General features: G+C 43.7%; 1 protein-coding gene across 6 annotated transcripts; it reads left to right on the forward strand.

The window, feature by feature from the left end:
- The first annotated feature begins 434 nt into the window (after nt 1-434).
- On the forward strand, nt 435-27,678 carry thrap3a (thyroid hormone receptor associated protein 3a). Of its 6 annotated transcripts, none has more exons than XM_029737789.1 (11): nt 435-818; nt 7,349-7,488; nt 18,484-19,407; nt 20,178-20,918; nt 21,271-21,443; nt 21,960-22,071; nt 22,649-22,733; nt 25,434-25,615; nt 25,988-26,210; nt 26,500-26,653; nt 26,837-26,967. In XM_029737789.1, the coding sequence occupies exons 2-11, from the start codon at nt 7,379-7,381 to the stop codon at nt 26,839-26,841; spliced, it is 2,709 nt and encodes a 902-aa protein (XP_029593649.1). In that variant the 5' UTR covers nt 435-818; nt 7,349-7,378; the 3' UTR covers nt 26,842-26,967. The 6 variants fall into 6 exon arrangements, with proteins under 6 accessions (XP_029593649.1, XP_029593644.1, XP_029593643.1 ...); XM_029737784.1 differs by having other exon boundaries at nt 436-818; nt 18,490-19,407; nt 26,500-26,649; nt 26,837-27,678; XM_029737783.1 differs by having other exon boundaries at nt 437-818; nt 26,500-26,649; nt 26,837-27,678.

Here is a 27,678-nt window from a genome sequence, read left to right on the forward strand (position 1 = left end):
CTGGCAACAGCTCTGGTGGACATTCCTGCAGTCAGCATACCAATTGCACACTCCCTCAAAACTTGAGACATCTGTGGCATTGTGTCCCCAGCAAGAAGTGCAACTGTGTACTGGTCATGCTGTTTAATCAGCTTATTGATATGCCACACCTGTCAAGTGGATGGATTATTTTGGCAAAGGAGAAACGCTCACTAACAGGGACGTAAACAAATTTGTGCACAATATTTGAGACAAAATAAGCTCTCTTTTTTTTTGCCTATGGAACATTTCTGGAATATTGTATTTCAGCTCATGCAACATGGGACCAACACTTTACATGTTGCATTTACATTTTTGTTCTGTGTACGTTTGACGGGGGGATACCAGGAAGGAAATTTGACCTGTGTGCACTGAGCACTAGTCACACCCCCTGCTGCGCTGCGAAGGAAGGCTCTACTGTAGCCAGTACTATAGCTTCATATTGTATGCGTCCTCCGAGAATTTCTCCACTTTGAATTCATTCCTCGTGAGTGCACAGCGCAGTGTCTCATTACAACTGCTCTAGCTATTTAATGTGACATGAATACGAAACGGATCTGATGAAAGGCTCGTTGAACGAGCTGATAAACGTCATTCCCGCACATTTCTTCGGTCTATACGATGCTTGACACACAGTAGCCAAAGTTAGCTCAACTGGCCTGTTTATTCGGATTGCAACCTATCATCCAAAATTATTTGGTTGACAGTGTGACAGCAACGGATCCTCCGCCTGCTGTCACCCAAGAAGCTATACGACCGTACCCGTCAGAGGAGCGTGAAAAAAACCAGAAACGTCGGAGGTAAGCTATAGCCTGTCTGTCCTTGCTCTAGTATGTCCTTGTATCCCCACCAGCTACTATATATGGTATAATGTATCACATGTGAGGTTATTCTCATGGCATGATACAGTGTAGTTACTATTATATAGACTAACTTCTCGGGAGCAATGTTATGTTTGCATTTCTCTGGGATTTCTTTGACACCATCTCTCAAGCTACAGAAAGTCGACAGCTCGATGTCACTTTAAATGCATTCCTTGTTGTCGATTGATTGATCAACAATGCTAGAGCTTCAGTTCAGTCAGCCAGTGAGCTACCCAGCTTTCTTCGTAAATGCATCAGTTACATAGTGCAAACCCCGTTCATTGTTCACCCCCCCAATTATAATTTCAAATGCTTTATGAGCAAAAAATGCGACAGGGTTGATTGTGCCACCCTTTACATAAATAATCACTACATCATATCCTGTTGTAGTGTGCCATGGATCCTGGCTTATTGTTCTCGTAGTGCAAATAATATCTGTTGAAATAACACAGATAAGAAAGGCGTAACCACGTTCTCACTGGTATCCTGACACAGGTCCAGGTCTATATCAAAGAAGCTGTACTGTACTGTCACTTTTGTTTATTTACTAAGAATAACTTTTCTATATGCTGTTCACGGGGATCGTTGTAAAGCAATGGGATTTACAGTAATCGGCCTTGTGGTCTTTCACAGTATGTATGCTCTGTTGTTGACTAGCCTATAGTTGATGCTGTGAATTCTGTATGGTGTGCATTTGAGGATACTCCTGTAACTGGTACTCCAGTGTCAGGGTGTTGTATCGACAGGGTGTTGTAACTACAGGGTGTTGTAACTACAGGGTGTTGTAACTACAGGGTGTTGTATCGACAGGGTGTTGTAACTACAGGGTGTTGTATCTACAGGGTGTTGTATCGACAGGGTGTTGTATCTACAGGGTGTTGTAACTACAGGGTGTTGTAACTACAGGGTGTTGTATCTACAGGGTGTTGTATCTACAGGGTGTTGTATCGACAGGGTGTTGTATCGACAGGGTGTTGTATCTACAGGGTGTTGTATCGACAGGGTGTTGTAACTACAGGGTGTTGAATCTACAGGGTGTTGTATCTACAGGGTGTTGTATCTACAGGGTGTTGTAACTACAGGGTGTTGAATCTACAGGGTGTTGTATCTACAGGGTGTTGTAACTACAGGGTGTTGTATCTACAGGGTGTTGTATCTACAGGGTGTTGTAACTACAGGGTGTTGTATCTACAGGGTGTTGTATCTACAGGGTGTTGTAACTACAGGGTGTTGTAACTACAGGGTGTTGTATCTACAGGGTGTTGTATCGACAGGGTGTTGTAACTACAGGGTGTTGTATCTACAGGGTGTTGTATCGACAGGGTGTTGTATCGACAGGGTGTTGTATCTACAGGGTGTTGTAACTACAGGGTGTTGTAACTACAGGGTGTTGAATCTACAGGGTGTTGTATCTACAGGGTGTTGTAACTACAGGGTGTTGAATCAACAGGGTGTTGTATCTACAGGGTGTTGTATCGACACTTGTCTATTCACAGGATTCACAATTTACGTGACATTTCTTTTCAGACAGTCCAAAATGTTCACAGGAGAAGTCGAGTTTTTGACACTGCCAACTCTGGGGTAACGTCACTTGTGTGTGAATGTAACGACTTTGTCCCCGGTAGAATGGCTACCACTGAAAGTTGACCAAATACACCGGATATCTACAGCTTTAGCTTTCATTTGAATGAAGATGTCTGTCAATAGGCAAGACCTAACATGTACATCATCTAACCACGTTGCTGAAATAAGGGATGATAGTTTGCCATTTGCCATGCTGTTCACAACGGACCAAAATAGAGAGGACCTTTCGCTGTTGAGTTCCATCCTGATAGCAGCAAGTTAAGACGCACATCCTCACGATTTGAGGACGCCTCAGTCATTTTCTACTATGTATTTTCAGGACAACAGTTGTGTAAATCAAAAGCTCACATAGCTACATATTAACTTTTCACCTATTTACAGCAGACCAAGAAATAAACTTACTGATTATAGTGCTGACTGAGGAGGTTTTTAAGAAGTCTCGAGTAGCAACAAAGAGTGATTATATGTATCGCACATGGATCCTACTCCATTGGTGGGAGTGGATGGGAACTCGCTGTGGCGGTTGCAGCCAACAGACACTCTGTCTCACGTAGACAGACACTGAACTTTTAGTGAGAACACACTGCTATGGGGCCCTGTATTTTCTCACTCTGAGAAAATAAAGCACATTACTTTTCTCAGCCTTTCAGTTATTGAGCGAGTTTTTGTTGTTGTATGGTTTTAGTGATTATTGTTGCGTTGTCCAATTCAACGTTGGTTTGTCAGCTTTGGTCAGTGTTGAGTTTGCAGCAGAAAATCACAGTGACGCAGTCATGGTTGAATTCATTCTTATCTGAGAGTGCCATTTATTAATAGGCCTAAATCAAGTTACAATGGGCTTATTTGGTAATAAGGCAACTTTAAGAAACATAATAATTATCCATGGAACCGTATGGAAGGAAGCGACACAGTGTATCTGGACTCCAGCGGCAGAGTCCGCTTGGCAATCCATGAACTGCCTCTATAAAGCCACGTCTTGAGGGAAAACTCTGACACCCTGACAATGATGCCCACATTTCTGGTCCATTTTGGTAACCAAAGACAACATCAGTGACAGTTGCTGTGGCGCGTGTTTTCTCAGTGGTCCATATAGATGCCAAATGTGATTCCAGCTGCTTCTGAGGCATCCAGGTCTTAATGATAGTGTAGTTGATTGAGCGAAGTGTGTCTGTTTATACTCTTGCTGCTGTATCGAGTTGCCCAACCATTGTTCGCAAACAACTTTTGCCCTTAAATAAACAGGTGACCGGGTTTGAGCAGCTGTCACTCTGCACCAGGGGCCCTGTGGGTGTGTTTGTGTGTGTCTGTCAGTAGAGGGTACATAATTAGTGTAGATGCTTGTCATAGCCTTTTGGATGTTTAAATCCTAGTGAATTGGCTGGGGAGCACACTCTGTTAGGAAGAGACAGGCAGCTGCCTCTGGTTATCAGTTGGAAGTGGGTCACTGTTCTCTGACTGAAATGGACCCACGATTCGTCACACTTTACAGACACTTATTACTTATTAAGTTACAGTTAACTACAACTGGAATGGGCTACACATATCCTAGCCGTTTTACAGTCACACACAGTTCAGGGGAGCATCTATTTAAGTTAAAGATGATGGTACATGATACACTAGTTACCTAGTGAATGCCCAGTTTGCCCAGTTTTGGCCCCTGCAATGCGCTACACGGTTTTACCAGTAAGATAAACCAGTTACACAAAATGAAGTGAAGGAAGTGATTATACTCTAGTTACCTAGTGGATGGATGCAAAAGTTATGGCCCTCAACCTGTTTAGTTTCATTTGACAGTCATTTGAGAGCTTTCAGAAAGGTTTATTCTCAGCCATACGAAACCAGTCCCGAGAAAAACAGATGTTTTTCTTGTTTGTTCAATGAGTTTTAAACAGATTATTGGTATTACAGTATATGCAGTTATACAGCTACACAGCTATAGTCTACAGCTATTAAATAAACTGTGTATGACTAGGTGATAAAGGTCTTCTGCAGAGAGTACTTGGCAAAATGTCTAATTTCATAATATGCCATACCATCTGTTGACCAGGGTTTAGTTTCCCTTTATTTTTCCAAATGTGGATACGGGAGCACGCTCTGAATGCCAGTCATGAAATGTGCCCGGTAAGCAAAAAAGTATATTCCAGTGCCTTCAGGAAATTAGCCCTGGAAGCCAAAAATAACAAGCGCAGTCTGCAATGAAGAAAAGCGAGGGAAGGAGCACCATAGAGGAGTAGCAGGAGGAGGGATCCATTTCAATACTCACTAAAATAGTAGCAGGGATATACTCTGCGACTAACATGTGCTGCTTGATGCCGGTGCACCGTTTTTGAAGTCCTCCCAATGTTTAGTCTGCAATTTCCTCCTCACGGCATCCCCCCTCAGATGCTTTTCAAAATGAAAAATAAATGTTTTGATCCCTTGCTCACTTGGACCGAAGATCATATGCCATGGAGAGTGTCCATAGACTGAATAACCTCATCTGCTGTATCATATGAATCATTCTCAGAATATAGCCAGAATCCCCTTAAAGAATCGTATTTACCCCCCACAGGGGTAATGAACATGTCAGGCACTGATTGTGCTATTCAAGAATGGACATTCTCCGGCCACTGATTGGCAGTCGCATTAGGCCCAATAATCAGATCATCTTCTCAACTCTCACGAGCCAGTCCACTTGCTGGTCTGGCACCATATGACTGTTATCCTTTCAATTCATTTATTTCTAAGAGTGTTTTTCACATTGTTGACGTTCAAGCCGAGCCAGAGTGACCTCTTCTTTATTGGCAGCCCAGCTGTTCAGTCTGTGAATCTTATAAAGCTCTCCAGTAATGTCTTGTAACTTTGTATAATCAAATCAAGGTTTATTGGTCGCGTGCACATATTTGCAGATGTTATTGCAGGTGCAGCTCCAACAGTGCAGTAATAATACCTAGCAATATGAAACTATACGCACATATATACACTGCAGTTATGATGACCAAAAAATATTATCTTGGGAGGTAATGTGGTCTGCAACGACAACAGAAATACTGCAAAGTTGTCTAGGAGCTAGAAACAGGGCGACCGTGTCTGTCAGCGCCATCTTGTCCTGTCCTGTATAATGATGATATAGCAACGCCCCTGGCCTGTAAATGTTGCCTGTCATTTTCTATTACATTCCATTTAGCGCTGAGACTGATTTGTATGTTCTAAACGTGTTCTAAACATCAGTCGTGTATGTTATTATTTCTTCATTGGTCCATCGTGTCCATAAAGCCTTCGATGTCACTCCTCATACTCCTTCTCTCTTTTTCTTTTCCACCTTTGCACGTAAAGTGGTTCTAAAATCATCTACACGTGAACCAAACAGCGTTGTAATACTATTAAATATTGGAATGATTAATGAGTTTTCAGTATGACTGTCTGACAATGACATTGATGGGTGTTCGGTAAGTAGTGAAACAACCCCTACTCTTCCTCTTTTATCTTTGCTGAAAGCTACCATTAGTCTATTTTTGAACAGCTGGCTATAAGGATTTCTCTCTTGAGAGAACAAACATTCCCATACACCATTCTTAGACTAGCACAATAATTAGGGACAATGTGACAGACTAGTGGAATCTAAGGTGATTGTTCCATTTGTTACTGGATATATAACGTGTGTGTAGAGGTTCGAGCCTAGAATGCGTCTATCCCATTATAGTGAAGTCTAGACTCAAGCAGACTTAGTGTCACGTCCTGACCCTTGTAAGAGGTCATTTTCTAAAGTAGATGGGTCAGGGCGTGACAGGGGGTGTTTGGTTGGTTTTCTTGTTTTCTATTTCTAGGTTTTGTGTTCTAGGTTTTCTATTTCTATGTTGTTGTTTTTGGGGTTGATCTCCAATTGGAGGCAGCTGGTCCTCGTTGCCTCTGATTGGAGATCATATTTAAGTAGGGGGTTTTTCTTCCTGGGTTTTGTGGGTGATTATATTTTGAGTAGTGTTTGTTTCTCTCTGCGTCACGGTTTGTTGTTTTGTCAATTTAGTTTTTATGTATTGCAAAGTTTCACCGATTTAATAACATGTGGAACTACAACCACGCTGCACTTTGGTCTGCTCCTTTAGACAGCCGTGACGCTTAGTGTAAGGTTCCTCATCTTTTCTTGGGACCAATAAAAGTCACAAGTTCAGTCCCATCACTGGAATGAAACTGATTACTTAATGCAAATGACTGACTACATGAAACTGGTTTGACCGACTACATGAAACTGGTTATGTTACTTGCACCTGCAGTATCCACACTGTTCTCCAACAGTTTTTTTGGCAGCAGTAGTTAGTGTACGGTAGTAGCTTTTATGCACCTCTTTTAAAGCTGCTTCACTGCATATTTTTGCACAGAAGCTTTTCTGAAGTATGGCATCTCTTGAATGCTTTATATCTCTTGGAGGGATTGTTGTCATGGTTTCCTCGAGTCACAGCTCTTTATCTTAATCCCTCTGTTTCTGCAGTGACTGTAGATAATCATTCAGCGGCCTAGTCGTCTGGTTGTAGTTTGCCACCTGACACTTCGGTCACAGTGATTTACAGATTCGGCCACTTGTACTATTTGACAGTCATTTTGCACTACATGTTCAAATATGTGAAGAATCCTTTATCTTGTTAAGTTGTATTAAATTGTGGGTATCTCCTATGTAGTAGGCCTCTTTGATGAATATCTGTTTTTGTATGCAATGGTTTCAGATGACAAAAATGTAATAATAGTCAATCATTGTTATTAATCCTATGACCAGCACTTTAGCTGATTCAAATTTTCCTTGTTCTACTTATTCAATGTTGCCTATGTGGGCCTATGGAACATGTGGGTGAAATGTTGAAATTGAATAGATGCTCATGATCACACATGACTCCCCTCTGTTTGTCTGACAGGCTGTCGTCTCGAAGAGGTTGCCTGCAGTGATGTCCAAGGCAACGAAGTCAGCGTCCAAGTCTCGGTCCCAGTCTCGGTCCTGGTCCAGATCTCGCTCCAGAAGCAGCTCACGATCCAGATCTAGGAAACATCGCTACAGGTGGCTAACAATGTAACTTACTGTAACTTAGCTAACTTACTTACTTACATATTACGGACCACCTCAAACGAGGACATTGTTAGGAAGTCATATTATTTTGTCTATAAATTGTCTATAAACAGGTTAAGAGGGATGAACCAACATATTCCACCTTATAAGGACTTATGAAGTATTTTTTTTCTGTAAAAGGTCATTACATGGGTAGAGAGCCTGAAGAAGATTTTGAAACAGAAAGAGGGGAGGTAACACTTTTTTTTTCTGAGAAAGATTTTTTCTGTCTTTCTGTGTATATGGAAAACAAATCGAAATGAGATAAGACTTGCTGACCGCGTCTTGACAGATATGCTACACATAGACTGTAAGAAATGCTTTTGACCCAACAAAGGTTTTTGCTATGTAGATTAGTCAAAGTTTTTAAATGCTCCTGATTGGTTGCTGATCTCTAACAGTTATGTGTGGACTATGCATGCTATGTTTGGGCCTCAATGCATGACATGTTTCATTTGTCATCACCAACATGTGAAGTTCATAGGAGCATGTCAAATGAAAGCTCAGTCATAAATGTGTTACAAAGTATCTATAACCGTATATCATGCTTTATAGAGGGTCATAAATGTGACATAACTATGTAACATAATCACCAATGTCAAATGTGACATAACCAACTATGTCGAATGTGATATAACCATGTGCTTTATAAAGGGTGACATGTTGGGTCGAAGGATTGGATTACGCTCTAAAGTAAAGTAATGTTAGTCACATTACACCTAATCTCATTCGCAGACCCTTCCACCCAAATGTGTGGAAGTTCTGGAGGACCAACACATCAAACTTGGCTTTTATTAGTTATGGTTAGATTTAAATTGAAATTTTAAGAAGATACATTGTGGAAGTGGGCAGGGTTTAGCCATAATCATCATTTTTTTTACTGTGTTAGCTAGTGACAATGACAAATACTTTATTCAGTAAGGTCACTCCTTTAGAATTATATTGGCACTCCCACTAAGGCCAACTTTGAATGGTTGATATCCCAGGCTTATATGTGCTGTGTGTGCAGTAGCTTGGTGATGATGTTACACCAAGAAACACTTACCTTGATGAAAGCCCCCAACCTAAAGAAATTGAAAGTGTCTTTATTCTGCAACCAAGTTCCATGTTCCTCAGTGCACAAACACACACACAACAAAAAGGAGCCATACCGTGTGGTGTTGCGTCCATCAGGTCTTTGACACATTCACCCACTCCCCCACTGAAAGATCAGCCACAAAATGTTGGCACCATTGTAACAGGTTGTAATCAAGCCCTGGTCTCCAGCATGGGAACAGAAGAGGAATACCTGGTGCGGTGGTCTCAGGTTGGACTACTCCAAATCATCTTGGCTTTGACACACACAAAAGCTTTGCAGGTCCATCAACCCATTTAGATACCTCACACCCTACAGTAACCTGTGGATCATGAGAGAACCTTCATAAATCAGCAGAACGTTAATAACCTATTTATTGACACTTTATGTAGTGTCCTGTAATACTTCATTTGAAGTGAGACATCTTCTGTCATTCTTGACACATACATAAATATTCTATATCACATGGTTCTTTACTTAATTTAAAGTCAGAAACATTTTGAAATTTATGACACATGCATAAATGTCTTATATCATATGACACTGTACTTACTATAAAGTCAGACACCTTTGGTCATTCCTAACACATACACTACCGGTCAAAAGTTTTAGAACAACTTACTCATTCAAGTGTTTTTCTTTATTTTTTACTCTTTTCTACATTGTAGAATAATAGTGAAGAGATCAAAACTATGAAATAACACATATGGAATCATGTACTAACCAAAAAAGTGTTTAACAAATCAAAATATATTTTATATTTGAGATTCTTCAAATAGCCTTGACGACAGCTTTGCCCACGCTTGGCATTCTCTCAACCAGCTTCAAGACTGTTGCAAAAGCATTCCTCATGAAACTGGTTGAGAGATTGCCAAGAGTGTGCAAAGCTGTCATCAAGGCAAAGAGTGGCTAAATTGAAGAATCTCAAATATAAAATATATTTTCATTTGTTTAACACTTTTTTGGTTACTACATGATTGTCACGTCCTGACCTTAGAAAGCTGTTATTTTCTATGGTAGAGTAGGTCAGGGCGTGACAGGGGGTTTTTCTAGTTTAGTTTTGTGGTTGATCTCCAATTGGAGGCAGCTGGTCCTCGTTGTCTCTAATTGGAGATCATACTTAAGTAGGGTTTTTTTCCACCTGATTTTGTGGGAGATTGTTTCTGAGTTAGTGTATGTTTCTACTCTGCGTCACGTTTTTTTTTTGTGTGTGTATGTATTGCAAAGTTTCACAGTGAAAATAAAATGTGGAACGACACACGCTGCACTTTGGTCCATTCCTTCCAGCTGTGACAGAATCTCCCACCACCAAAGGACCAAGCAGCGTGCCCAGGAGAAACAGGAATGGACCTGGGAGAAAATTCTGGATGGGAAAGGACCCTGGAGTCAGGCTGGGGAGTATCGCCGTCCGAAAGAGGAGATTGAGGCAGCGAAAGCGGAGTCAGGTTGGAGACCTGAGCCAACTCCCCGTGCTTACCATGGGGAGTGAGAGACGAAGCAAGCACCGTGTTATGTGGTGATGCGCACTGTGTCGCCAGTGCGCATTCACAGGCCGGTGCGATCTGTGCCCGCGCCCCGAATTTGTCGAGCTAGTTTAAGCATCCAGCCAAGACGGGTTGTGCCAGCTCTGTGCTCGAGACCTCCAGTGCGCTTCCACGGCCCAGTATATCCTGTGCCTGTCCCACGTACCCGGCCTCCAGTGGGTCTATCCAGCCTGGTACGCCCTGTGCCTGTTCCTCGCACTTGCCCTGAGGTGCATGTTACCAGTCTGGCGCCACCTGTGCCAGCCCCACGCATCAGGCCTCCAGTGCGCCTGCCCAGTCCGGGGTGTCCTGTTCCAGCTTCCCGCACTCGCCCTGAGGTGCGTGTTACCAGTCTGGTGCCACCTGTGCCAGCCCCACGCATCAGGCCTCCAGTGCGCATTCCCAGTCTGGTGTGTCCTGTTCCTGCTCCCCACACTTGCCCTGAGGTGCGTGTCACCAGTCTGGCGCCACCTGTGCCAGCCCCACGCATCAGGCCTCCAGTGCGCCTGCCCAGTCCGGCGACAGTTCCCAGTCCAGAGCTTCCGGCGACAGTTCCCAGTCCAGAGCTTCCGGCGACAGTTCAAAGTCCAGAGTTTCCAGCGACAGTTCCCAGGCCAGAGCTTCCGGCGACAGTTCCCAGTCCAGAGCTTCCGACGACAGTTCCCAGTCCAGAGCTTCCGGCGACAGTTCCCAGTCCAGAGCTTCCGACGACAGTTCCCAGTCCAGAGCTTCCGACGACAGTTCCCAGTCCAGAGCTTCCGACGACAGTTCCCAGTCCAGAGCTTCCGACGACAGTTCCCAGTCCAGAGCTTCCGGCGACAGTTCCCAGTCCAGAGCTTCCGGCGACAGTTCCCAGTCCGGAACCTCCTGAGACAGCCCACAGTCCGGAACCTCCTGAGACGGGCCATCAGTCCGGAACCTCCTGAGACGGGCCATCAGTCCGGAACCTCCTGAGACGGGCCATCAGTCCGGAACCTCCTTGGACGGGCTATCAGTCCGGAACCTCCTTGGACGGGCCATCAGTCCGGAACCTCCTGAGACGGGCCATCAGTCCGGAACCTCCTTGGACGGGCCATCAGTCCGGAACCTCCTGAGACGGGCCAGCAGTCCGGAACCTCCTGCGACGTGCCACAGTCCGGACCCTGCAGCGACGTGCCACAGTCCAGAGTCTTCAACGACGGCCTGCAGTCCAGAGTCTTCAACGACAACCTGCAGTCCAGAGTCTTCGGCGACGGCCTGCAGTCCAGATTCTTCGGCGACGGCCTGCAGTCCAGGGTCTTCGGCGACGGCCTGCAGTCCAGAGTCTCCGGCGGCGGCCTGCAGACCAGAGTCTCCGGCGGCGGCCTGCAGACTAGAACCTCCGGCGGCGGCCTGCAGCCCAGATCCTCCGGCGGCGGTCTGCAGCACAGAGCCTCCGACAATGATCTACGGTCCGGTTCCTTCGACAACGATCCACGGTCCGGTGGCACAAAAGCAGAGAGATCAGCGGGTGGAGCGGGGGTTACGCCCCGAATCGGAGCCGCCTCCTCTGTTGGAGGATCCGCAGGATGAGAAGGTTCTGCTTACTGCACCATAGCCACCATAGAAATTTGTCACCCTCCCTAACAATCACTTTTTTTTGTGTTCGGAGTCCGCACCTTTGGGGGGGGGGGAGTACTGTCACGTCCTGACCTTAGAAAGCTGTTATTTTCTATGGTAGAGTAGGTCAGGGCGTGACGGGGGTTTTCTAGTTTAGTTTTTCTATGTTGTCAGGTTCTAGTTTTGTATTTCTATGTTGGGTTTTGTTTGGGATGATCTCCAATTAGAGGCAGCTGGTCCTTGTTGTCTCTAATTGGAGATCATACTTAAGCAGGGGTTTTTTCCACCTGGGTTTGTGGGAGATTGTTTCTGAGTTAGTGTATGTTTCTACTCTGCGTCACGGTTTGTTGTTTTTGTTCGTTCAGTTTTTTTGTGTATGTATTGCAAAGTTTCACAGTGAAAATAATATGTGGAACGACACACATGCTGCACTTTGGGCCGCTCCTTTCTACGACAGCTGTGACAATGATGTTATTTCATAGTTTTGATGTCTTCACTATTATTCTACAACGTAGAAAATAGTAAAAGATAAAGAAAAACCCTTGAATGAGTAGGTGTGTCCAAACGTTTGACTGGCACTGTATATACGGTGTCATTTCATCGGGCTCTGAATAATACGGAGTGTTGCTGGCCTTTTACTCCACCCATTCCATTGGCGGTCACAATGCAAATCACTGTATATGGAATACATAATCATCACATGTGCAATTACTGCACTACAGAAAACTCTCTAACCAAACAACAGTGCAGGGAATGAGCGCTGAATTAAAGGGCAACTACACGAAAAAAATTTAAGTTTCTTATATTTCTCACAGACCTCAAAACTCATCCCCTGATTTGGTTTGAGCATTGTTGTGGACACAGAAAATCAAATGTTGTTGTTTTTCTGTTAAAAATGTGTGGAAAAACTAAGGGAAAACCTGAAGATATTGGGAAAATCCGAAACCTGGAAAGACTAAACTGAGAAAATGTAATTCGGCAAAAAAATCAAGCTGATTTTAAAAGGCCACACCAATATTTTTTTGCTGTGACTGACTGCATTTTGTTAAGAAGTTGGGCCACCCTAGAAATGTTTTAGAAAAATGTAATATATACGATTTTGCAGATGATTCTAATGAAAACGACAGTCATGCGTGAATACATTTTTATGTATGGCTGGCCCCGGGAATCAAAACCACTATCCTGGCATTGCAGTGCTCTACCAAGATGCTTGACAGGTTATACATGCTTTGTGAAGCCTCAATTTAATATGATATATAAGGCCTTTATTAAGCTGTGCTTATGCCACCTTTTATAAAGCACAGGTTTATGTCATATTTGACATAGTGGGTTATGTCACATTTGACATTGGTGGTTATGTCACACAGTTATGCCACATTTATGAACCCTTTATAAAGCATGACATATAGTTATAGATCGGCAGGTAGCCTAGTGGTTAGAGTGTTGGGCCAGTAACTGAAAGGTTGCTGGATCGAATGCCCGAGCTGGCAAGGTAAAAATCTGTTGTTCTGCCCCTGAGCAAGGCAGTTAACCCACTGTTCCCCGGGCGATGACGACGTGGATGTCGATTATGGTAGCCCCCCACACCTCTCTGATTCAGAGAGACACATTTCAATTGAAGGCATTCAGTTGTGCAACTGACTATGTACCCCCCTTTCCCTTCGACGATTTGTTACACATTTATGTAGTGTTTTTGAAGGCTTTATGAAGCCTTTATAAGCTGCATGTCATTTATAGATGGAATAAGCTAAGGCTTTGATTTATTCTTATATAAAATCACAATAATGTTGAATTAAAGACCCCTGCCAAATTATATCAACACTTAACATTTTTTCTGCCTTCTGTAAGTTTAACAAACATTGCTTTGTGCCTTGAAATTCTGTTACCAAAATCCCACATATCTTTAAGGTATTTTCTAATTTCTGACCCTCATGAGGAGAGAGGATAATGAAAGTTACCAGAAGTTACAAGTAAAGGTAGACCTATCAATTAGTTATAGTGTTTTTACTAATATACATTTTGTTTATGAATTATTAAGTGAATAAAAATCGGTAACACAATTTCATAAAGATCTGTAACGGGATTTCTGCTATTTAATAGGCTAAAATGGGAAATCTTAGTACTCACAAACCACAAGTGGGTCACCTGCTACTGTCCTCCCTTCCACTGGAATATGGTTATGTTCAGCTGATAACGGTTTCCTTTCTATTTCTGTTGACTGGTGGTCAAAGCAAGAGTGTGAAGAGTCGGACAATCCTCCCTCTCTCTCCTTCTCTACCTCCAATTAATGTCACCTCTCACAGCTCTTACTGACATCTACCCATGAGCCCCCTCTCTTTCCATTTACTGTAACCAGCAGCATCCTCATCCACTGAGCACAGACCGATACCGGACGTCCATGGACGTTGAAAGTTAGTTGACATTTGGTCAGTCCGCCCTAGCCTTGATTTCAATGTCTACAAACGTCAGGACCGGCCTTCATTTGGCCCAGACCGGACCAAATCTGAACCAGTCATAGATATCTATGTTTCAAAAATTTGGAAAGCACAGTACATTACAGTACATAGAGCACAGTGGAGTACAGTACAGTAAAGTAAAGAAAAGCAGTGTATAGTTCTGTGTGTCCCTTGTGTCCTCCTCCCAGAGTGCTAAGAACCTTGGGGTGACCCTGGACAACACCCTGTCGTTCTCCACTAACATCAAGGCGGTGACCCGATCCTGTAGGTTCATGCTCTACAACATTCGCAGAGTACGACCCTGCCTCACACAGGAAGCGGCGCAGGTCCTAGTCCGGGCACTTGTCATCTCCCGTCTGGATTACTGCAACTCGCTGTTGGCTGGGCTCCCTGCCTGTGCCATTAAACCCCTACAACTCATCCAGAACGCTGCAGCCCGTCTGGTGTTCAACCTTCCCAAGTTCTCTCACGTCACCCCGCTCCTCCGCTCTCTCCACTGGCTTCCAGTTGAAGCTCGCATCCGCTACAAGTCCATGGTGCTTGCCTACGGAGCTGTGAGGGGAACGGCACCTCCGTACCTTCAGGCTCTGATCAGGCCCTACACCCAAACAAGGGCACTGCGTTCATCCACCTCTGGCCTGCTCGCCTCCCTACCTCTGAGGAAGCACAGTTCCCGCTCAGCCCAGTCAAAACTGTTCGCTGCTCTGGCACCCCAATGGTGGAACAAGCTCCCTCACGACGCCAGGACAGCGGAGTCAATCCCCACCTTCCGGAGACACCTGAAACCCCACCTCTTTAAGGAATACCTGGGATAGGATAAAGTAATCCTTCTAACCCCCCCCCCCCCCTAAAAGATTTAGATGCACTATTGTAAAGTGGTTGTTCCACTGGATATCATAAGGTGAATGCACCAATTTGTAAGTCGCTCTGGATAAGAGCGTCTGCTAAATGACTTAAATGAAATGTAAATGTACTCTAGAATAGAGTGGAGTTGAGTTCAGTACATTACACAGTAGACCACACTAGAGTTGAGTACACTATAATGTATTGTACTGAACTGTACAGTTCTGAATACTGTACGGAACTGAATTCTACTCTACTGTACTGTACTGAATTCTACTGTACTTTGCTGAATTATATTCTACTTTAATATACTCTACTGTACTGAACTCTATTGTACTGCACTGAATCCTACTCTATTGTGCTGTGCTGTACTCTACTATACTCTACTGAGCTCTACTGTGCTGTACTGTACTCTACTGTACTCTGCTGAGCTCTACTGTGCTGTACTGTACTCTACTATACTCTACTGAGCTCTACTGTGCTGTACTTTGATGTCCAAACTTGTGAAACATAGACATCTATGATTGGTTCAGATTTGGTCCGGTCCGGACCAACCAAACAGGGTGGCTGAGCTCATTAAAATAATAGCCAGTGTGTAAAATAATACCCAAATATGCAAAGGAGGATACTGCATATTTCTACCTTTGTGTACCTATTTAGAATACACCACCATGAAGAGAATGACATTCATATCCAGATCAGAGACCCATGATGCAATTCCTTTAACGCAATTCTGTTAATGAGTGTAAATCCACTTCACTTACTGTAGTTCAATAACCAAAATAGATTTTTTCAAAGTCAAGGTGTCATGTCATAGCTGACACGCCATTCTTTCTGCAGATGTCCATGGCGTAATATTTGAGTGTGCTTAGAAGGGGTTGCAGTGGTGCTAAAGCATACATCTTTTGATTTCCTGCCTCAAAACCCATGCACTTCCTGTGTTTTATGGTGAGTTGGCGCTCATATTAACTGCAGAGCGACAACAGCTTTCTATTGGTTACGGGCCTTACCCAGGGTCTGGTGCACTTTATACAAAGGAAATGAATGTGTGTGGGAAAGAGCTCTGGTGCTGTGATGGCATACTTGCCTCAGTGAGACTTGGTACTTGGTTATTGTAATGAGCTCTCCCACTACTACATAGACCTTTGACTTGCACCAGAAACATTTCAGAATTATTTGCATCACCCGCACCTCTCTGATTCAGAGGGGTTGGGTTAAATGCGGAAGACACATTTCAGTTGAATGCATTCAGTACAACTGACTAGGTATCCCCTTTCCCTTACTACGATATTGCCATTCCTTAGTAGGCTACATGTTCAACATCTACCTGGTGCTTTTACTATGTTGCTTAGTAGGCCTAAATGGAAATTCCTTGGCAGGGGTGTGGGTTATCTGTCAGTCGGCTGCAATGTTGTTAATTTGCAAGGGAAACTGTGGTTTGAGTGTGACGCCACCGGCCACTCTTGCTGCTGGCAGAATTGTTTGGTGTCTATTAAAGTGGAGTGCATGGGAGCTCTTTTCCGTGGAGTGGCACTGCATGGCATGGCACTATTAAGCCATGGTCTTGAGTTCTGTGAGTTCAGAAAAGAGATGGCTTGAACCTAAAAGTTAATGCTGGACCTGGATTGGCCTATCACTGTTTACAGTGTGTGAAATGTAACCCTCTCGCAATACAAGACGGCACACATGTACAAACATGACTTATTTTAGATGTAATCATTCCATGAAATGTTCCTTCATCAAAAGTACTCCATGTAGTCACAAATCTTTAGCATTTACAGTTTAGTCATTTAGCAGACACTTTTATCCAGAGCAACTTACAGTAGTGAATGCATACATTTCATTTCATGCATTTTTTTTGTACTGGCCCCCCGTGGGAATTGAACCCATGACCCTGGCATTGCAAACACCATGCTCTACCAACTGAGCCACAGGGAAGCATTTCAAGTGAAATTTAAATCCAATGCAAAGATAGCCTACATTGTTTGGTTTGAAAATGCTGTACATGCTGTATTATGTAATATTAGACCATTTCATTCATAAAACTGTGATTTTAGCTGTCCTAAATCCCTGTATATAGTTGCTGACTGACTGAATTGCTCCTTTTAGCCTAGGTTTCTGGGCAGGCTGGCCAGCCAGGGTAATTGGCAAGCCAAGCCCCCTCCTTTTGCTTTGAAGGATTAGAGTAGACATTTTTCCCATATGGCCCATGTGACCGCCTCTTTCCACTAGTGCTCAGCATAAGAGATGCAGATTGTCTTGCTCTCAATGTGAGTGTGCAATGCTGCTCGGTGCACTACTTTCTCTGCTCACTCTTTATTCCAATGAAAAAACACACGGGGTGAGTAGTACCACAGGGCTTTTTATATACTTCAAAAGTTTCCAGATGGGTCTTATTTAGAAGTACTAGATTGTTCTGTCAATGGTGGTTTTCTGTTTCGATTTTGTGTGCTTTTAGTCTAAGTGATGACATTTTAGGTTTTTTTCTGTAATGCTGACTGTAGTTTGGATTTCTCATTGTTATTTGTGAAAGTTATCCATCTTTGCCTGCACAGGGGTATTGACTGCAGTGCAAAGCTGCTGAGCAGTTTGAGATTTTAATGACTTTTAAGTCATATGTTATTATCAAAGGATTCTGATTATTTTCCAGGCAATTTATTGTTGGACCGTGTTGATATATGAGACGTTTCAGAGATGTATCCTCTTTAAAATGAGATTGTTTTCTTTACTGTAGCTAAGATGGACCATGTGTGTCAACAAAATCTTAATACTTACAGAGGCAATAGATTGTTTAGAAACTGGGGAAACTTGTCTAGTGGCACTGAAGGCTACCTCTGTTATGCTTTAGTGTCCATGGTGCTATGGAGCCACCATGTGGACTGGGTAAACCTCACAGCCATGTCTCTAGACGAATCGAGAAGTCTGTTTTTCTCCATTGCTCCATTGTGCACCCATGTATTTCCATTTCCCAGCAGTTAAATGTTAAGATGTGGTTTGCTACCTCTGTTAATATATTTGTCAGATGCACACATATGCATCACAGTGTGCCCTGTCATTACCTGTACATGGGATTATGATATACTTTACATAAACACAACTGCTAAGTACATGAGTATCTGTCACTTTTTAAAAATGTTCCTGTAACCAGAAAGCACTTGAATTTAAGCTGTAGACCCATCACATTTCTCATGGGAATGTGAACTTGAAAACAAAATGTGTTGGCCTAATTGTTTCAAAGGTTTTGGAAGGAGGACAGCATCACTTTCATAAGCAACACAAACAAATTAATTGCTCATAATATAAGGTTGTTTATAGTCTTGAGAAAAACAGCATTGCACACCTTTTTCCTCAAAGCACATTTTTCTAATGAGTTTTATACAATGGAAATGTGTAATCAGTCATCTTTTCTTTGTCTTCCCTCCCTTTCATCTCTCTCTCCCTTCTCCCTTCTCTCTTTCTCCCACCTTCAAAGCTCTAGGTCCCGCACTCGCTCGCGCTCCAGATCTCATTCTCCATCCCACAATAACCGAGAGCGGAACTACCCAAGGGAGTACCAGAATAATAACCGCGAGTTCCGGGGCTACCACCGAGGCTTCCGGAGGCCCTACTACTTCAGAGGCCGAGGGCGTGGCTACTTCCCACGGGGGCGCTTCCAGAGGGGTGGGGGAGGCGGCTACAACAACAACTACCGCCCCAATAACTGGCAGAACTACAGGCAGCACCCCCAACAGCAGCAGCAACAACAGCAGCAGCAACACCCCCACAGCCCGAGACGGGGACGATCTCGCACCCCTAAAAAGCGCTCGGGTAGCCCTCGTTCCCACAGCCACTCCAAGGTCTCGGACCGCTCTTCCTCGCCCCGATCCCGGCGCTCCCGCCACTCCTCTTCCTCACATTCCTCCTCTCCCACACGCAGGTCTGGCTCTGGGTTGGCCACGCAGAACTCTAAGGATGTCAAGGAGGAGCGCTCTGCCTCCAAGGAGGTCCAGAAGAAAGGAGGAGGAGGAGATGGCGAGCCCGTGGAGATCACAGGGGGGTCTGCAGGGCCTGATGGGAGCGCCGATGGAGACAAGCCCAAGGCTAACTGGCAGGGCGTGACGGATCACAGCAACAGCACCAGCCCCAAGGGGTCAAGTCCTCAGGTGCGCTCAGCTGTTATCATTGGTCAGGGCGCCCCAGCTTCGACCCAGTCTAGTCCCTCTCCTAAAAGCACTAATGCTAATGGCTCCAATTCCAATGGTGCCCCCTCATGGCAGATACAGACAGTGGGCAGTTCACCTTCCACCAAAAGCCCTTCTCAGAAAAGCCCCACACCTGTGTTCTCTGGCTTTGGCTTCTTCTCTAAAGACGACAACCTGGCAGGAGATAAAGCAGCTATCTCCTCAGTGTTCAAAAGGTAATACAAATATTATTCTCCTTTTCTCTTTGCCACTTATGAAATATCTTTAGAAATTAAAGGTTAACACACACTACCATATTTTTCTCATTTTTTGGTGCAGAAATTTACTGCCCCAAAGTTCACATTGTAGCACACGATTATTGTCAACATTTTGATCAAAGACCCTTTTCAAGGCTAGGAAATATTTGTCATGTTTTTTTAAACCTTTTATTTAGTGTGGTTAGTGGGTAGTTGTAACGTGCCAATTGTATGAGTCTAGGACTCTTTCTCTGAGAGTCTTTTATTTGTATTTAGAATTCATGGTTCTTTCCCAATGCGTCATGCACCACATAGAATCCACATAGAATAATTTGTCCCTGGTATTTTTCCTTGGACCTAAGCCCATAGGGAAGTGGTGGTCATCATAGCATGCTGAAACAGGAGTTTGTAATTTGAGAAGGCATTACGGACCCTTGGGAGTTTTGAGACGTGTGTGTTTTCTTGGCCAGTCAACGCTGCACTAACCATGACAAATCCCTCATGGCTTGGGCCTTTGAAGAGGGGATATCTTATTCTTTGAAGAGGGGATATCATATTCTATGTTTATAACTGTATCATCCATTACCCTAAGTCCTCCACAATCAATGGGATTTTTACCTACACCATTGACAAGCGTCCTTATTTCTATCACATTGTTTTGTAATTAAGTTGCAGGGTACTCACCTGAACAGTTGTCCAAGATGCATTTTAACACAGTTGTTTCTCTTTCTCTCTTCGCCATTGTCTAGGTTCTTGGAAGAGCACAATCATAAGAAAAAGCAGTCTGGTTGGGAGAATGGCAGAGAGATGGAAACCAATGATGGGGATGTGGAGCGGGAGAAAGGGAATGGCATGAAGGCCTCTGGGGGCATCTTTGACAGAGAGCCCGACAAAGGGGAGAACGAGAAGTACAAGTACAGGGAAGACTTTGACGATGAAGGGAATGTGTCGTTGAACAGCTTCTTGAAAGCCTCCCCTTTCTTTTCCTGCGATGGCGTGGAAGAGGATGAGGAGATGATACCCAAGCCCCGTCCCAAGGTGCTCCGCAAAGAGCGTGACCGGGAGGACGGCGGGTCGCCCAAGCCCAAGAGCAAGGTCACCCTCTCCGCCAGGGAGCTATTTGAAGAGCGCTTCGGCAAGTGGGAGGACCTGGCCTACTTGCAGGCGGCTGCCAAAGACGATGATCTTGATGCCATGGCGGAGGAGATTTACCGCAGCCGGAAGCAGGAGAAGGCCACAGCCATAGCTGCGGCCTTGGCCAAGAGAGAGGCCATAGCGGGCATGCTCAGAGGCTTCTCCCCAGAGAACGTCAGCAAAGACAGGAGGATGGAGAAAGCTGCCTCCAGCCCGTCCCCCATACCCGCACCACGGAGGAATTCTGACCGGGAGATGTTCATGGTTAGGGGGGAGGACTCTCCCCCAAGGGCCTCTGAGAAAAGAGGAGCGGAGTTCAGTGTCAGAATGGATTCCCTCAGAGGTGACGTGGCAAGGTAAGCAGTATGCACCATCATCAAATAGATTCACATAGAGACTCTGATGCCATCTCCATTAGCAGGAAGCCATAAATCATGAGACACACTCTTTGGCTCAGGCCCGTACCTTGGTTTATAGCCCCTTTGAGTCATAGTTCTATGAAACCATGAGCTTTATCAAAATGAATTAAGATGTGTGCTAAGACAATTGAGATAATGAAATTACCTCTCCCGATTCAATCTTTCAGGCGTTGTTTATAAAAGTCTCATGAGAAAGATCCCATTCACTTTGTTCTCTGTTTATTTTTGCCAAAAAGGGCAAAGGTGAAACATCAAATGAAATGTTTTTGTTGTTTTGTCTCTTCCCCAGCTCCTCTGGTGTTATGGTTGGTGAGCGAAGGTTGTCACGGGAACTTGTGCATCCTACTAAAAAGGAGCAGGAGTTTCGCTCTATCTTCCAGCACACTCAGGCCACACAGTTACAAAGGAGTCCCTCAGAGCTGTTTGCACAGCACATTGTCACCATTGTCCACTACATAAAAGGTGACTGACCTCTCTCCCCTCTGATCTTTTGCAACTGACCAGTCTCTCTGCTAGCTGTGCTTTAACACAGGTGCAAGTTAAGGTGCAATTGCGATATCAAAAGGTTTATATAGCCTATACAGTATATCAGTTGATAGTTCAAACTGAAAAGGGTTGCCAAGTGCTTGTGAAATAGCTTGGCCAGTATGCCTATCTAGCCCTGCCATGCAATGTAATCCTGTGTGGGAATGATTATGGAAAATTATTGCTGTACACTGAAAAAACATGGAGTCGTTTTTCAGGCACAAATGTTATGTAATTTAAATTGCTTTCGAGAAATTTTGCCGAAAATGGTTTTCGTGGCTAATACAATCACATTTAAATATATATATAATCTTTAATGCAGTAGCTGAAAATATAGTTTTTATGGTTACAAGCTATGTAACTTATGAATATAAGTAATGGGAAAGTGCATTGGCACAGAATGTACGGTCATATCTGTTGTGTAACACAAGTTCTGGTTCCTGTTGATTACAGCACAACACTTTCCATCCAACGGAATTACTCTAAATGAGCGATTTGCCGTGTACCAAAGAAGAGCTGCGCAAAAAGAAATTATGAAGCCAAGAAAGAGCCCAGAGATACACAGGTAGAGTCTCCTTCTGAGTGACCATCTCACCTTCAGTGTGCTGTGGCATCACCTCTAGTTTTATCAAAACTTGCACAGGTATTTATCTTACCTTTTGTCATTCACTGCAGGTTCAATGGTGGTCTTGTTTGCTATGTGATATCCTGGAGTTACATCTATACATCGCTCGTAGACTATTAATGTTAGTCCTCATCTGATCATCACTGAAAATAAGATGAATTCATTGCAGTCATTTCAGTCCTCACCTGAGCAGCACAGACTTGAAACTAAGTTGAATTCATTGCAGTCATTTCAGTCCTCACCTGAGCAGCACAGACTTGAAACTAAGATGAATTCATTGCAGTCATTTCAGTCCTCACCTGAGCAGCACAGACTTGAAACTAAGATGAATTCATTGCAGTCATGTCAGTCCTCACCTGAGCAGCACAGACTTGAAACTAAGATGAATTCATTGCAGTCATTTCAGTCCTCATCTGAACAGCACTGACCTAAAATGTTTTAGAGTAATCCCTTCCTTGTGTTATGTTTGCAGCCTGAGCTGTGGCAAAGTTAGACCTTGTGTATTTCTCTCTTGCAGGAGAATTGATGTTTCTCCCAGTGCTTTTAAGAAACACTCTCAACTGTTTGAGGGGATGAAAAGCTCCGGGGATGGCAGTTACAAGGTGACTGAACATTTTTGAAATATGAAGTATTTTGGAAAACTGACAAAACAACAGCAAGCGAGCGAGTGAGCCAGCCATCCACCTTTAGACTGCGTTCTCCGTCTAAGCCTGTGCTTGTCTTTGAAGGGAGATGCATAACGTCTAAAAGCAAAGCAAATACAAAACGAGGCACATTGAATTTGTTGTGTGTTATATACTCCCCCTCCACGTATGATGATTTGGTTATACTGTGGGTACAAGCCCGCATGAGACCATTGAGTCGAAAAACATGAGGGGTCAGAAATGGAAACGGCCAATTGCTCCTGTGTCCAAGCCATTCAAAGGACTCTAAACAATTGTCATAGTAAGTATTATTCTTCAACAAATAAGGGGAAATATAGTCAAAAGCAAAACCTGTTGTACTTATAGAGTGCTTATACAGTCTCTAGGCCTACTTATAACTTCGATCGTTTGATGATATCGGACTGAGACCATTTTGCGGTATGGCTAAGTTGAACTCTCTTCAAAACGGAAACATTTTAGGGGAATGAAACAGCGTGAAAGTCAATGAACTCAGCCTTCAGGAGTTTGTAACCTCATTATGTCCGGTTGTATCGCAGAGGTTCAACATTGTGTTGTGCAAACCTGGGAAAGTACACTGAACAAAAATATAAACGCAACATGCAACAATTTAGAAGATTTTACTGAGTTACAGTTCATATAAGGAAATCAGTCAATTGAAATAAATGTATTAGGCCCTAATCTATGAATTTCACATGACTGGGAATACAGATATGAATTTGTTGGTCACAGATACACTATACATCTCTGGAAAAAATAACAAAAAAAAGACCACTGCAAATGTATCAGTTTCTCAGGTTTTACTATTTATAGGTATGTGTTTGGGTAAAATTTAAATTTTTGTTTTATTCTATAAACTACTGACAACATTTCTCTCAAATTCCAAATAAAAACATTGTAATTTAGAGCATTTATTTGCAGAAAATGACAACTGGTCAAAATAACAAAAAATATGCAGTGTTGTCAGACCTCGAATAATGCAAAGAAAATAAGTTCATATTCATTTTTAAACAACACAATACTAATGTTTTAACTTAGGAAAGACTGAAGAGCTCAGTGACTTTTAACATGGCACCGTCATAGGATGCCACCTTTCCAAAAAGTCTGTTTGTCAAATTTATGCCCTGCTAGAGCTGCCCCGGTCAACTGTAAGTACTGTTATTGTGAAATGGAAACATATATGAGCAACAACGGCTCAGCTGCAAAGTGGTAGGCCACACATGCTCACAGAATGGGACCGCCGAGTGCTGAAGCACGTTGCCCGTAAAAATTGTCTGTCCTAGGTTGCAACACTCACTCCCGAGTCCAAACTGCCTCTGTAAGCAATGTCAGCACAATAACTGTTTGTCAGGAGCTTCATGAAATGTGTTTCCAGGGAAGACATTTTCAGCTTCCAGGAATTGTGTACAGATGCTTGCGACAGGTAGCTGTGCATTAATATGGTAAAAATGAGGTGATGGTGGCGGATGAATTGTACGACAACGGGCCTCAGGATCTCGTCAAGGTATCTCTGTGCATTCAAATTGCCATCAATAAAATGCAGTTGTGTTCTTTGTCCATAGCTTAAGCCTGCCCATACCATAACCCCACCGTCACCATGGGGCACTCTGTTCACAACGTTGACATCAGCAAACCACTCGTCCACACGACGCCATACATGCCTTTTGCCATCTGCCCGGTACAGTTGAAACTGGGATTATTCCGTGAAGAGCACAATTCTCCAACGTGCCAGTGGCCATCGAAGGTGAGCATTTGCCCACTGAAGTCGGTTACGACGCCGAACTGCAGTCAGGTCAAGTACCTGGTGAGGACAACGAGCACGCAGATGAGCATCCCTGAGATGGTTTCTGACAGTTTGTACAGAAATTCTTTGGTTGTGCAAACCAACATTTTCATCAGCTGTCCGGGTGGCTGGTCTCAGATGATCCCGCAGGTGAAGAAGTCGGATGTGGAGGTCCTGGGCTGGCATGGTTACACGTGGTCTGCGGTTGTGAGGCCGGTTGGATGTACTGCCAAATTCTCTAAAACGACGTTGTGGCTTATGGTAAAGAAATGAACATTCAACTCTCTGGCAATAGCCTGCCAATTGCACGCTCCTTCAAAACTTGAGACATCTGTGGCATTGTGTTGTGTGACATTTTAGAGTGGCCTTTTATTGTCCCCCGCACAAGCACAAGGTGCACCTGTGTAATGATCATGCTGTTTAATCAGCTTCTTGATATGCCACACCTGTCAGGTGGATGGAGTATCTCAGCAATGGAGAAATGCTCACTAACATGGATGTAAACAAATGCGTGCACAATATTTGAGAGAAATACATTTTTTATGCGTATACAATATTTCTGGAATATTTTATTTCAGCTCATGAAACATGGGACCAACACTTTAAATGTTGCGTTTATATTTTTGTTCAGTGTAGTTCCAGAATGGTCTGTTTTCACTTATGCCGGTCAAATGTAACTCAGCAGCCGTTAAACGGGCAGTTCCCAGAATTTGTTGGTTATTTATGGTCTTGTAACAGTTCTCCCGGCCCCTAGCATGCAGTGTGCAAACAAGACTGACTGCAGACTGACATCACTTCTCCACGCTAACCCATAGCATGTCCACATCCTTGTGTTCTTTTTCTTTTTACCTGCACAGGACGAAGGTAAAAAAATGAAGGGTGACTCAGTGGACCTTCGTCTGGATATTGAGCGCCGTAAAAAATATTCCACCCGGGAGAGTGATTATAAACAGGATGGGGGGAGATATTCAGGAGACTCCCCAGAGGCTAGCAGGGAGAGGTCCGCTGACAAATCCTTCAAGCACCACAAGAAGTCCAAGTATGTTCAACCAACTCACACTCTATAACAGTGGTTCTCAAACTTCTCCTCGGGGCCCCCAGCTGTTCCACTTATTTGATTTATTGCATAGCTAGCACACCTGATTCAATTTGTCAACTAATCATCAGGCCTTTGACTAGGTGAATCAGGTGAGCTAGTTCAGAGCTACAACAAAATTGTGAAAGGTCTGAGGGTCCCTGAGGAGAGTTTTTAGAACCACTGCTCTATCACAAGCATCACAATTACTTTACTTTGCTACATTCTATTTACAACATTTACTTTACAAGTTCTGTTCATATCTAAAACTAGCCAGGGTCTAACAACACAAGCAATGGAGCCAAATGTCAATAACAATAAACTGACTTTTAAAAGGGGTTTTGGTCCCTCAACCTTCACCTCTTCCTCCAGGAAAAACAAGAAGAAGCAATCTCGCTCTCGCTCCTCCTCTTCCTCTTCATCTGCCGAATCTCACAGGGAAGGAGACTATCCCCACGAGGAGCCTGAGCCCAAAGACGAAGGCTTTAACAAGGCCAGGCTGGGGCCTCGGGGGGACTATGGCGGCCCCATGGAGAGGGGACGAGGACGCGGAGGCTTTGTAAGTCTGCTCATGGACGTGCACTCATATTCATTTTGGAAAGTAAAGGGTCTAATAAAGAATAGAATCATCAAGAGAACAAGACAAAGTACAACCACAACTAACCTGAAACAAAACATTTCAAATAGAAAAATATGTCATGATGGCACGCTTGTTTTCTTCTTTGACTTTGCACTGGGAAAGATTTTTACCGGAAATCAAACTCAAGGATAGTTATTTTAATTTGTGCAATAATTATTGTCTTCTTGTTTTTATGATCTGGGTTCTCTGTGTCTGACTAATATTGCAGCAATTTAGAATAAGAGGAAGGGGCTGGAACAGGGAAAATTACCAGGGAAACAATTCCAACAGTAATCCCGCTAACATGGGCATACCAGTTCACCCCAAGAATGAGGACTGGGACCCAGAGTACACCCCCAAGAGCCGAAAATACTACTTGGTAGGTTTGTACCCATGCCATTATAAATTATATCTTTGTTTCCTCTTGCCTATATATAAAATTCCATCCTCAAATGAATTCATTCCTCAAGTCAAATCAGTGAACTTGCTAACAATGGTATTACCTTCAAGCTCACTTCAAGATATTAACTCTTTCTCCCTTTCCTGTCTTTCCATTTATCCTTCAGCATGATGACAGGGAGGGCGAGAGGAAGTGGGTGGACAACCGAGGGCGTGGAGGACGGGGGAACTTCCTGCGTGGCAGCAGGGGCCGTTTCATTATCCGGAAGGCCAGCGTTGGCTTACCCAACAACCACACCAACGACAGCAGCCCCAAGTGGACACATGACAAGTTCCAGGTCAACGGGGGGAAGGAGGAGGGCGAGCCCCAGGAGGAGGACACAGAGCAGGACCATAAAGACCAGGACAAGTCTGAAGACATGGAAAACGCTGAGCAGTGAGGGAGCTCAGGGAGAGATAAACATTGTACCAGCACAGTGGAAATGTTCTACTGTCTCATGTCATCTGGGTCGTGTTGAAATGGATGAAAACGGACTGAAACGGGAGGAAAGGACTACCTGGACTTGTCCAATAACAAACACTGTCCAATAAGAAACTACCTGGACTTGTCCAATTAGAAAAGACCCTGCTCACAGCCTATATTCATCATAAATACACACATTAGGAATCAATCAGGACTCACTTTGACACAATATCTTTACTTAACATTATGTTATACTTTTGTCAGGGTATAGCTAACTTGTGTTGTATCTGCTTATAGTAGACACACTGTTAGACAGTGAATTGCTGTGTTGGAATAGGAAATCTACGTAACCAACCTCTGCTCTTGATAGGTTAGCGCTATGAACAGTGCATTGTGGGGTGTTATGCCTCTTAGTACAGGGCTGATGCAACATTGCATAACACTTTTACATTTTTTTTATATCTTGACGCGAGAAAGTCACATTTTTACAGAGCATGACAGGAGGATCTTTTTGTGCCTTAGACTCAATAAAATATGTAGGACACA

Source organism: Salmo trutta, chromosome 37, assembly GCF_901001165.1.
Source record: "Salmo trutta chromosome 37, fSalTru1.1, whole genome shotgun sequence".
NCBI lineage: Eukaryota > Metazoa > Chordata > Actinopteri > Salmoniformes > Salmonidae > Salmo > Salmo trutta.